We start from the raw sequence: 13,103 nt of genomic DNA, 5'->3' as shown, positions 1-13,103 counted from the left end.
CTTTATGAATTTCTGAAGATACAAGTAACATAGCAAAACTTACAACTGGTCACTAATGAAACTTGTTCATCTTCAGAGTTTCAGGCCTTTGTTTAGTGTTAAGTGTATGCATTTAAAGGATAGGGCGCGTATCAGAGTCCTGGCAGGAAACCGTTCACAGCAGATGTTTGAAATAAAGACTGAATCAAGATGACTTAGTCATGACTTAATCAGGCCTAAGACAGCAAACGAGATGGAGAATGTAAGGAGGAGCCTGGAGTGGGCTGGAGCTGTGGCATGAGGGCCTGACTGATGGTCCTGAAGGGATCCAGCTCTGCCAGAGACATAGCAATGAAGCCAGGAGGAAACAGGAAGGAATGGTCTGATTTTTCTTTCCTCCCTCTCTTCCATCTCCTGAAGTAGTATGTCACAGGGGCTAACGCCAGCTAGCAGCCAGCCAGCAAGGTTAGCCTCCTGGGGTGCAGAGCTGGAGGAAGGAGATGGTTGGGGGAGGGGAGCAAATGGAGAATATCAGCACCTAAGAATGATAGCAGGGTGGAGTTTTCTGAGACCTAAGAACAAATGATAGAAATTAAAACACTATAGGGGTGCTTGGGTGGCTAGGTCGGTTAAGAGTCTGAGGTCAGGTCATGATCTGAAGGTTCGTGGGTTGGAGCCCCACTTCAGAGTCTGTGCTGAGAGCATGGACACTGCTTGGGATTCTGTCTTTCTCTTTCTGTCTCCGCAACACCCCCCCACCCCCCCCACCCCCCGCTCCTCCCCTACTCATGCTGTGGTCTCAAAATAAACTTAGAAAAATTAAAGCATCATAAAGGAAATTTAATGGAACTGAAAAATAGGGTAAATTGTGAGAAAATGTAAATTAGGAGCATGTAAATGATGTGGGTTTCTGTCTAAGTCATTTTGAAGAAAATTGTGAACCTTACTTTCTGTGAATTCACTACTATAAATAAGGAATTTTAAAACTTCTTTAGGACCCATTTTATAGTCTTCTAAATAGTCTTACTGTTCACCATTTGATTCTGATTTTCCCCTTAAAATACAGATTTTTATCTTTTTATTTTTATTTTTTTTTAAGATTTTAAGTAATCTCTACACCCTATCTCTACTTGGGGCTCAAACTTACAACTCCAAGATCAAGAGTCACACGCTCTACTGACTGAACCATCCAGGTGCCCCGAACTATAGATTTTTCGGGGTGCCTGGGTGGCTTAGTTGGTTGAACATCCGGCTTTTGCTTTGGGCTGAGGTCATGATCTCCCGGTTCGTGGGTTCAAGCCCCACGTTGGGCTCTGTGCTGGCGGTAAGGAGCCTGCTTGGGATTCTCCCTCTCCCTCTCTCTCTGCCCCTCCGCTGTGCACATGCTCTCTGTCAAAATGAATACAAATTTAAAAAAACCTTAAAAAAATATATAGATTTTTAAATCCCTTGAAATAATTTCAGTAATTTTTGGATGACTGAAAGTATATTAGGAGAAAATTGAAAAAGTGAAAAGTGAAAATACTTGGAGTATATTTTGTTTAGGTAGATGGTATCTAACATGTTATAATTATAATATAATATGTATATGTAATACATATTATATAATTTAAAAATATGTATGTAATATATAGTGTAATATAACATTTGCCAAAATGTTTTTTTCCAAAATATGTTGAGTTTGAGTGGGTAAAACAGAAGATAGGACCAAATGCTGGTTTTTTTTTGGCAGCATTGAGTTCTCTCTGTGTCATCTTTTCCTCCCAATCTTTAAGTTTTTGCCTCGAACTTCATTTATTTAGCATATATTGGTGATCTCATGTGGATAGCGTTAGAGACCCTAGACTATTCCCGCAAAGTGTGTTATGAAGAATTATGAATTGCTATGACCCTTGGAGTTACCTAATACAGAACATTGCTTTCAAAAGATTTTTTAAAATTTATTTTGAGAGAGAGGGTAGATGGAGGAGGGGCAGGGAGAGGGGGGTGGGGAAAGAGACTCCTAAGCAAACGCCATGCTGTCAGCACAGAGCCAGATGGGGGCTCTGTCTCACAAACCATGAGATCATGACCTGAGCCGAAATCAAGAGTCTGTCGCTTAATTGACTGAGCCATCCAGGCGCCCTTCAAAAGATTTCTAATACATAGACTATACTTAGAGATTATGAAGTTCTATGTAAGCTTTCCAATTTGAAGCTGTTCTAAAATTATTTAAGAGCATAATGCTTTTTTCTGGCAAGTTGAAAATAGCATAACCAGTGTACAAGAATGGCTCGTATAAGATCTTAAAACAAAACAAATTAAGAGGTTTTGGCAGGAATGGAATCTGTTTTCAGCTGAGATTTAAGAATAGATTGAGAGTTAATGTGCAGAGGAACACAGGGAATGCAGTCAGCTGGCAAAATCAAAGCAAAGAACATCCTTTTGCCTAAATGGTGGGGAAGGGGCATGCTAGAGTCAGGGGCTGGATTTATAGAGAAGGCTGAGAGGGGCAGAAAAGCAAGAAAAGTTTCTAAGACATGTTGGAGTGAACTCACAGACTAAAAAACAACAGCCATTATGTACTAGATTGTATCTAGCCTTTGAGTATGTTCTCAGCCAAAATCCTGACTGCTCTGGTTTGTTCTAAGAGGCATAACTTTTGCCTCTTTCCGTTTTTACCCTTCCTGAATTCTCTCTGCTCTTGCTTACCTTGGTTTTTTGCACAGGTGTCTAGAAATTTGCAGAGTTCAAAGGTTACTTTTCTAAGTGGAACAAAATTTAGTATGGTTATTTGGGTTGACAGTAGTATCAGGCAAAGAGAAGTTGCATTTTGTTTCTTCCTTGGAGACCTCCATCCTCCTATTTTGATCTGGACTTGATTGCCTTCTTCATCTGCTTGTGTCTCTGCTTCTGGAGCAACTCTCTATCTCACCAGGGCTTCCTTCACAGGATCCTTTGTCTTTCCTGGAGTCCAGGGGTTCCTATTTCTGTTAGGGGGATATTATTAAGACCCGCTATGTATGGGGGCACCTGGGTGGCTCAATCAGTTAAGTGTCTGACTTGGGCTCAGGTCATGATCTGATGGTTTGTGAGTTTGAGCCCTACGTCGGGTTCTGTGTTGACAGCTTGGAGCCTGGAGCCTGCTTCAGATTGTGTGTCTCCCTCTTTCTCTGCCACTTCCCCGCTCACACTCTGTCTCTCTCTCTCAAAAATAAGTAAATGTTAAAAAAAATAGACCTTCTATGTATGCAATGTCAATTTTCCATTTTCATACTTGATGGATACTTAGGGTAGATTAGATTGGAAATCGTTGCCCCTCAAATCTTATTCAAGTCTTTATCTGTTGTTTGTGACTTGTTACCCTACTCCTTTGTCACCCTCCCCAATGGCCACCTCAGACATTTGTAGAATGTTTCCTCTATCCCTGGTGTGTAAAATTTCAGGGTTATGACTTGGTATTGGTTTTATTTCCCTCTCTGCTGGGCACTTACTCTTTCCTCCCAAATCTAGAAATGAAGTCCTTCAGATCTGAGAAAAATCTTGGTATTATTCCTTAGATAACTTCCTCCTCTCTTTTCCCTCTATTTTCCCTTTCTGGAATTCCTTTTTTTTGCCAGACATTGGACCTCCTGATGAATTAATCCAGTAATCTTATATTTTCCATTTATTATTGTTGCTATTTATTATATTTTCATTTTTTAAAAAATGTTTGTTTATTTTGAGAGAGAGAGTGGTGGAGGGGGAGAGCAAAAGAGGGAGTCAGAGAATCCCAAGCAGGCTCTGGAGCTGTCAGCACAGAGCCCGATCCAGGACTCGATCTCATGAACATGAAATCATATTCTGAGTCCAAATCAAGAGTCAGAGGCTTAACCAACTAAGCCACCTAGGCACCCCTAAAGACTTTGTATTTTTAAAGTAATCTTTACACCCAACATGGGGCTTGAATTTACAACCCCAAGATTACGAGTCACATGCTTCACTGCCTGGGCCAGCCAGGTGCCCCTCCGCTACCATATTTTATTTATTTATGTATTTATGTACTTATGTATTTATGTATTTATTTTTTAGACAGGCAGTAGGGTTTACTGGTGGTCATGAATAGGGAAGGTACAGTGCCAAGTTTCTCATGAGTGCAGAGTCTGCCCTTTTTCCAAGAGGCCATAATTAGGGATGTATTTGACCCCACAGCCATCTGGGATGAGCTGTTTTCCTACTACCATGAATTCAAATTCATCCACATTAAACTTAGTAAATCCCCGTTTCTTAGAAATGTACATCTTCTGTCAGCCAGAGAACTTGAACTTGGCCTTGTGTGGGGCCTCAATCACATGTTCCTTGTTTTGCAGCTTGGTTACAGTTGGAGCCTAGGTTGGAGATGGGGTGAGGTCATACATCAATGTCCACTGGAAAGGGCTGTCTCCAAGGTCCCTTAGGGCAACCCATACAATCACCAGGCTGCATACACTACCAAGGAGGCTACTGTTCACAGCCATTGCATACTGAGCCCCCACAGGGAAAGAGCACAGCCTACTTACTTAATTGGCTGCAGATCTGCTACCGTATTTTAAATTTCATTCTTAATGTTCCTTTTTAAAAATTGCATTTTGTTCTTGCTTTACAGTTTTAAAAGCTTTTCTCGTTTTCCCCAGCATATTAATTATACTGATTCCAGTTTTATTTTGAAGTTTCCTTTTGCTGTCTAGGTAGTCTCTGTTTCCTCTGAGTTTTTATCCTCTCTGTACTCTTGCTCTGGTCTCCAGCTTTCATCTTGGGCATTTTTCTTTTCACGTTTCTATTGATTCTTGGCTGTCAATTCATTTTAGCATCTTTTCAGATACTGACAAGCTGATCAAAGGCTCCATCATAAGAGGGTGGTTGATTGGTGGTGCTCTGTTGTGAGGTGATCTAATAGGGACCAGGTATTTCTTTGGGAAAAGTCCACACATAAGTAGCTTTGGGCTTTTTCTTTTCTGTAGACTATTTAGTGTCTCCAGAAAAATTCCTCTGCTCTCTTGCTAGCTGGGAATGAGCTAGGCTGTCATTGTTTGGGGAGCCCACTTGGGGAAGACGGCATAGTTATTAAATGACGTAAGGGATGTAAACTCCAGTTGTGTGACTTCAGCCCTTGCCCTGGGCTGCTGTGGTTCTTGCCTCCTACATTAAAATGGAAGTTGGGCTTCATAGCTTTTACATCAAGTTTTTTGTACTCATTATGTATAATAGCCTGTTTTAGTCCTATATGTTATAGTTAGGAACACTGTGTATATGGTGATATTTAATTATTTCCATGTTAGAGATTTATAATTTGTTCTTAATTTACAGCTGTTTTCAAGGAGCAAACCTCCAAGGGGCCTGTATGTTTATGGAGATGTTGGTAAGTGTGCTAAAATAAGTTTTGAGTGGTCCAAACAGGAAATTTCCCAGCTTTAGCCCAGGGATATTTCCATTTCCATCCCTCAGTCTGCCACCAGGTAGGGAATAGGATGGGGCAAAGTAAAACAGGAGGAGAGGATAGGGGAGAGGTGGGAGCTATCTTAGTTTTCACTTTCACTTTTCATAGAGAAGTGACCTGAGCTGAAGTCGGATGCTTAACCGACTGAGCCATCAGGCGCTCCTAGGCACCCCTATTCTTAATGGATGAGTGGTTATGTTTCCTTGGTCTCCCACATCCACATACTGGGCACAAAGACTTGCCTTTTCATGGAAACCTTATGAGCTATTGCTTACCTTCTAGATTTAACTAATCAATGAGTGTCTGCTTCTTTTCTGACTTTGTTCTTGGTGAAATTGTTATTTGGCTTCTGTTTCCTTCAAACAAGTTCTTTTCTCCTGGTCCTAAACCTTTCCCTGTTTACCCACATTTATTGATGTCATAAAGGTGGCTCTTATTTTATTTGGTCTTAATGCTTATCAATTATTTTTTTTATTGGCTTACTCAAAATGCACATTTACATATAGCAAAATCGGTTTGCTCCTCAACTGATAAACCTCAAGCTCCCCTACAGCCATAACAAATTTGTGCTATGAGGAAATGGTAGCAAAAGTTTTTATCTTAATAACAATTTTAGGACCAGAAAAGTATTAGGAGTTGAATAAGTAGTTATGGTGCCTTAAAGATCCAACTGTTCTTTTCTGGGTCCTCCCTCTTCCCATTTGTTTATGAATGCCTGTAAATACCTGCTCTACACTTAGAGATTTAGCAAGTTTAAGAAAAAGAATCGGTGAGTTCATAAACAAGTGGATGATAAGAGATTGTCCTTTAAGATTCATCAAGTTCTTGGAGCTTACAGATTTGGAAAATGTCAAAGAAATTCAAGCTATTCTATTTTGTTTTTGTTTTTTGTTTTTTTTTAGATTTTAAAGTAATCTCTACACTCACCATGGGGCTTAAACTCACAGCCCCAAGATCAAGAGTTGTACGCTCTTCTGACCAAGCCAGCCAGGCGCCCCCAAGCTATTCTTTTTCTTAGTTCATTGGCTAATTGGTATTTTTAAGAATAGCATATGCTTATTTCTTATTTAGAAAGCAATTTATTCCAAAGGCTTATTTACAAAGCAATTTATTCCACAGTTTTATGTGTCTACACCTTTGGGTACTGTTCTCATTCTGTGGTCATCTCTTATTCTTTGCCTCTTTGGAGAACATTTACTTCCTATACCTTCACTTTCACGTTTAGTCATTGCTAAAATCAACATCTTTGTTTCTCCTGTTACCTTAACCACTTACCCATAAATGGAGATGGTTAGTAAAGCACAACTGTTTCTACTTCTGCAAAAGGGCTTTTAAAAAAAAAAACCCAAAACCTATAAAAGTTACTGCATTTTAGTTTGGAAAATACAGCCCTATGCTAACAAATTGAAGGGAGGTATAACAAGCGTCATTCGTCCAAGTGCTTGAAGGAATTGGAGAAGATGTGATAACATGGGATGTTCACAGAGCTGGGTGTGTGGCAACCTTTGGTTAAGAACATCTTTATAGCGTAGAGAGGGGAAGAGAAAGGAATTCTAAAATGGGAAGGAAGATGAACATTTTGGTGGCTATACTCAGTTTAGTTTAGGATACTTACAAAAACAGGTAGTAAAAGGTCAATTCTCAGTTTGAGGGCGTTCTCTGGCTGGGAGAATAGCCTCAGAATGCTCTCCCAAGCTCTTTTTTGTTACTATTTTCCTTTTTTTAGACTTGGGAAACAGGTGTTCAGTTTCAGAGAGACTCATGACAAAGAGAGGTCTGTGTCATAGCACCCCCTTCCCTTCCTTATTTCTGCACTTGCCCTAGGCTCTGTCACTCATGCTTCTTTCTACTCATGTGGAGATGACTGACTCAGATGGATCCTCAATCCAGGGAGCCCCAGTAGATTTGATGCAGTAATTTTCATTCATTTTCACTAATAAAATGCTTATTAGCACATCTCATGCAGAAGGCAAAAGCTGCAATAGAAGTGTTTTTTTTAATAAAATTTTTTATAAATATGTTAAATGTTATATTTATATAAATGTTTTATTAATGTTAAATTTATTTATTTCTTGAGAGACAGAGTATGACTGGTAGAGGGGCAGAGAGAGAGGGAGTCACAGATTTGGAAGCAAGCTCCAGGCTCTGAGCTGTCAGCACAGAGCTGGATGTGGGGCTCAAACTCACGAACGCGAGATCATGACCTGAGCCGAAGTTGGATGCTTAACTGACGCCCCAGGAGTGTTTTGTGGCTTCATTCTTACCCTGCAGTTGGCTTTCTTGGGTTTCAGCTCTGGCTAGCAGACTGCAGTGGTGATGGCGGGTTGTTGATTTCCCTGGTACATTTGGAGAGAATCAAAGGAGGTTTTTATTTATCAGTCCCTTTTCTGCTGCCTCCTGGTTTAACCTCACCTGCTTCACATTGATAATTTCATCAGTCAAAAGGCAGGCTGGTTTTAGGATTAGGAGCTGGGAAGCAAAACTCTGGGCTTGGGGCAGTGATGGAGGACACCACCCCCAGCTCCTTTAGCAGGAAGATTGGCTGTGAAAAGGGCACCGTGGGGAAGGGGGGCTAGCGCTTGAGTAGTCCTTTTTGGCTTCATAACTATATAGGCTTGAAAGTTAGAACTTAAAAGGGTTTTAGGTTTTATAAGAATCTTCTCTTGAGAAAAATACAAGGTTTTATTTAGGATACTGCAGAGACCAAAGCAAAATTGTGAGGTAGATAAAATTTATTGTTGGTTTCTTCCCCACGTTTTTTCAACATCTGTCCTCATTCTTGCGTTCACTTGACAAGTGTCTGCTGTGTGCCAGGCACCGTGTTGTTTCTGCAGAAGGTGGTGGTCAGTAAAAGCAGACACAGTCTTTGCTCACCCGAAACTTACAGACTCTTGTGATGGCTCTAGAAATGTTTTTTGAACATAACCTACAGTAAAAAAAATTTTTACATTCTGACGTACATGTGAGTGTGTGTGTGTGCACACGTGTACACACACACACCCTGAAAAATAGTTTCATGAAAGAAAACTTACCCTTACATGTGGTACATTTTGATATTTTCTATTCTATTCTATGAAAAAATAATTCTGGTTGTAGAGGCAGTTTTTTAAAAAATTTTTTAAATCTTTATTTATTTTTGAGAGACAGAGAGACAGTGCAAGTAGGGGAAGAACAGAGAGAGAGGGAGACACAGAATCTGAATCAGGGTTCAGGCTCTGAGCTGTTGGCATTCTAGGGTTTGTTCCTGCTGTTTCATCTCTTTGGGCATTAGGATTTCTCATGCTGGATCTTCCATGAGACACAGCTTTCTCTACTAGTTAAACTTACCTGGTTGGACTCATATTATTCCAGGATCTTCTAGCCTTCTAGCTAAACTTCTGAACTATTTCTAAGCTGTTTTTAATCTAAACTATTCTAAACTACTTTTTAAGTTTTTGTTAAAATTTTTAAATATTTATTTTAGAGAGAGAGAGAGACACACACACACAGCACAAGTGGGAGAGGGGCAGAGAGAGGGAGACACAGAATCCGAAGCAGGCTCCAGCTGTCAGCACAGAGCTCGACGTGGGGCTTGAACCCATGAACTGCAAGATCATGACCTGAGCCGAGGTGAGACACTTAACTGACTAAGCCACCAGGCACCACTACTTTTTAAGTTTTTAATGGGTTCCATTGGATTAATGGGTTACCGGTCCAGAACATTTGCATTTAAAGAGAGTCTTCTGAGAGTTAGAATTTCACTGAAACTTAGTATATGAAATAGAACTGTAGTGATTCAGCTGGCCAGTTGGTGATTTGGGGCAGACAAATTTTTTTTTTTTTTTTTTAATGTTTATTTATTTTTGAGACAGAGAGAGCATGAGCGGGGGAGGGGCGGAGAGAGAGACACACACACAGAATCTGAGGCAGGCTCCAGGCTCAGAGCCATCAGCACAGAGCCCGACGTGGGGCTCGAACTCGTCAACTGCGAGATCATGACCGGAGCCGAAGCCGGACACTCAACTGACTGAGACACCCAGGTGCCCCCTGGGCAGAGACATCTTTTAACATCTCTGAAATTCTACCACACACAGGCTGTTGCCCACCCATACTAAATCTAATGGTGCTTATCATAGACACATGTAAGGAATTTTACATTTTAGAAAGATCTTTGCTACCGTTTCTTTCCTTTTTTTGTTAGTGTCATGAACTTAACATTTTCTTCATATTCTCCCTAAACACTCTTTGGTGCTGAGGAAAGTCAAATATTAATAATTACTTGGGTATATTTACTAGTCTCTGTTAGAAGTAGAGAAAAAAATAGACATTGGTAGAAATTAATAAGAGAACAAACACAAAATAAGTAGATTAAGTATATATAAGCCATACCATTTTCATATTAACATTTTAAATTTCATTAAGTATTCAGTTACTCAGATTTCTAATTATATCATAAATGTTTCTGTTTTCAATGTGATATTGTTAAGTCTTTGTGTGTGTGTGTGAGTGTGTGTGTGTCTCACATCATACCACAGAAATGCATCAGCAAAATTCAGGCTGTTCATATATATGCAACATACGTAATGCATGTATAATGTTACATACATACATGTATAAACCGATTTGTCTGGTAGGATTTCCTACAACCTGGATCTTGCTGGTGCATCCCTGTGGTATAGTGTGAGAGTCTTCCAACTTTGTCTTTTTCAAGATTGTTTTGGCTATTCTATGGCTTTTGCATTTCCATATAAATTTTATTTATTTATTTATTTATTTGTTTGTTTATTTATTTATTTATTTATTTATGAGAGAATGCAAGCATGAGTGGGGGAGGGACAGATGGAGAGGTAGAGAGAGAATCTTAAGCAGGCTCCATGCTCAGGGCGGAGCTGGATGCGGGGCTCAATCTCACAAACTGAGTCACTAAGGCGCCCTGTTATTTTCTTCTTCAAAAAATAATAGTCACCCCAATGAGTGTGAAGTGGTATCTCATCGTGCATTTCTCAAATGATTAGTGATATCAAGCATCTTTTCATTGTAGGTTTCTTTTGTATTTGTCCTTTATGTGTTTGAAAGTATGCTGCTTTTCCTAGTTTGCTGAGAGATTTGATCATAAATGCGTGTTGAGTTTTTTTCAAGTGTGATGATTATATGGTTTTTATATGTTAAATTTTATTTTGGCAGGGGGTTAAGTTACTTACATGCCAGCTCAATTTATTTGAAGGTGTTTTTAATTGAAATTTTTATTAAGATAATTAATAGATTCACATATACTAGTAAGAAGTAATAATGGAGGTATCTGTGTACATGTTACTCATTTCTCCCCAAAGGTAACATTTTACAAAGACTACATACACTATAAATATCACAAACAGAATGACATTGATACAATTCACTGATCTCATTCAAATTTCTTGTTTTACTTGTACTCATTTATGTATGTGTGTATTTAGTTCTATATAATTTATCACCTGGTGGTTCATGTATCCACCACCACAGTCAAGGGACTACACATTCTGTCACCGCAAGAGTCCCTTGTATTGCTCATAATTTTATAACCATACCTAGTCACCCATTGTTTCTAAGTCCTGGAAACCACGAATCTGTTCTCCATTCCTAAGATTCTGACATTTCAAAAATGTTACATAAATGGCATAGTAGGTAACCTCACGAGATTGGCCTTTTTTTTTTTTTTTTTTTCTTTCTTTCTCAGCGTAATTCTTTGGACATTCATTCAAGTCGTATGAGTTCAGTATCTCTGGAAATTGTTCATCTTACAGTTCCCTGGTGGCCATTCTTTGCCTCACATCGTAGAGGATCACCCTACACATGAGCAGCTAGTATTCAGCCAAAGACTCAAGAATACCCTCATGTTGATTTCTGGAGCTCTTTCATAGCTTCCTTTTCCCTGGCACTTTGCCTTGCAAATTTCACCTCTGTGGGACTCCTAATTCTGATCTCTCTTAACCCATCTCAGCCAGTTGTGGGTGTTTTGCTTGGATTCCTCCGTTCTGTTCAGCAGTCTGGAGGGTGCCTCCAAGCCAAAAGCTGAAGTGATCTAGGGCTCATCTTGTTTTTTCCTTCCGTCATGGATCAGAGTCTTGTACTGTTATTTTCCAGTGTCTGAAAACATTAGTTTCATGTATCTCATCCCGTTTTCTAGTTTACATTGGGATGGCAAGTCTGGAACCAGTTATTCTCACATAGTCTCTCAAATGTTTTCATTTTCTTGGTACACATTGCCAAGCTTTTCTTGCTCCAAGGTGATACAAATGTTTACACATATTATCTGCTGGGTCTTTCATATTTGTTAGCACCTTGGATTCATCTGGAAATAATTTTGGTGTGAAATGTGATGGTAGAGATCTAGTTTTATTTTTTGCAAATGGTTGAGCATTTGTCTTTAGCAATTACTGTTTTTTTTCATATACACTCTTATATATACTCAGATCTGCTTAATTGGTTTAGTTGATTTTTTAAAAAATTCAGTACCACTCAAATATAATTTCTCTAATTTCATAATATATTTGTATTATGTAGTTTCTCTTCTTCCTGTCTTTGCCCCCCCATCTCTATTACTTGCTACTTATCTTGTTTTAGAACATTTTTGACATTTTTTAAAAAGAAATTAACTGCTCAGCAGAATTTTTAAAAGTGTGGGTGTTTTGTTTTACTCAAATGTTAAGTGCTTTATTTTTTTCTAATTAATCATGGGTCTTAGATATCATGCCATATCAGAACATATAGATTTACCTCATTCATTTTACTGGGTATAATATTTTATTATAAGAACATTTCACAATTCACTTAACCAGTTTCCTGTTGATAGGCATTTGTTTATTTTTTATTTATTTTTTTTTACCAAGAGATTGACTTTAGGATCATGTTGTCAAGTTATTCCTAAATTGATTTTTTTAAATGTTTATTTATTTTTGAGAGAGAGAGAGAGAGAGAGAGAGAGAGAGAGAAAGAGAAAGAGAACGAACACGAGCAGGGGAGGAGCAGAGACAGAGGGAGACACAGAATCAATAACAGGTTCCAGGCTCTGAGTTGTCAGCACAGAGCCCGATGCCAGGCTTGAACTCACAAACCGTGGGATCATGATCTGAGCTGAAGCCGGATGCTCATCTGACTGAGCAACCAGGCGCCCCCCTAAGTTGAGTTTGATTGGGATTTGACTGAGCTTTGAAGTAATTTAGGGGAAAAAAATCTCCTTATACTATTGATTTTGGTTCTGAGTATTTTTAAATACTTATCTTTTGATGGATACTGCCAAACTGACTTCCAGAAAGGATTTTTTTGTTTATTTTAATTTTATTTATTTATTGTGTATGTGTGTGTGTGAGAGAGAGAGAGAGAGAGAGAACATGTACAAGCGGGGAACGGGCAGAGAGAGGGAAAGAGAGAATCCCAGGCAGGCTCTGCACTGTCAGCGCAGAGCCCAACGTGGGGCTCAAGCTCATCAACTGTGAGATCATGACCCGAGCCGAAACCTAGAGTCTTAACCAACTGAGTCACCCAGGCGCCCCCAGGAGGGCTGGTTTTATACTACCACCAGAAGTGTATCGGAGTGCTTGTTTTCCTACATCGTCACCAATATAAAAATGTTGTATAATTGGTGTTTTAATTTGTATTCCTTTTTATTTCTGGTAGAATTAAACTTTTAAAAATATGTTTAAAGCTATGTATTTATATTTTTTGTGTCATTTGA

The 13,103-nt window shown here is 39.2% G+C and overlaps 1 protein-coding gene and 1 non-coding gene across 2 annotated transcripts in view; one reads left to right on the top strand and one right to left on the bottom strand.

Moving 5' to 3' along the window:
* AFG1L (AFG1 like ATPase) overlaps positions 1 to 13,103 on the top strand; it is a 201,989-nt gene that overhangs the window by 51,464 nt on the left and 137,422 nt on the right. The window contains exon 4 of the mRNA XM_047102407.1: positions 5,284 to 5,335. Coding sequence (XP_046958363.1) covers positions 5,284 to 5,335 — 52 coding nt within the window. The remainder of the gene's footprint in view (positions 1 to 5,283; positions 5,336 to 13,103) is intronic.
* Positions 4,373 to 4,510, bottom strand: LOC124529510 (small nucleolar RNA SNORA70). Its single transcript, XR_006966397.1, has one exon. It is a non-coding gene; the product is annotated as a small nucleolar RNA SNORA70 (small nucleolar RNA).

This window comes from Lynx rufus, unplaced genomic scaffold (genome assembly GCF_022079265.1).
Source record: "Lynx rufus isolate CCGP_SWC_20201006 ecotype Redwood Valley unplaced genomic scaffold, mLynRuf1.p SCAF_6, whole genome shotgun sequence".
NCBI lineage: Eukaryota > Metazoa > Chordata > Mammalia > Carnivora > Felidae > Lynx > Lynx rufus.
This window is presented reverse-complemented; position numbering and strand designations above follow the sequence as displayed.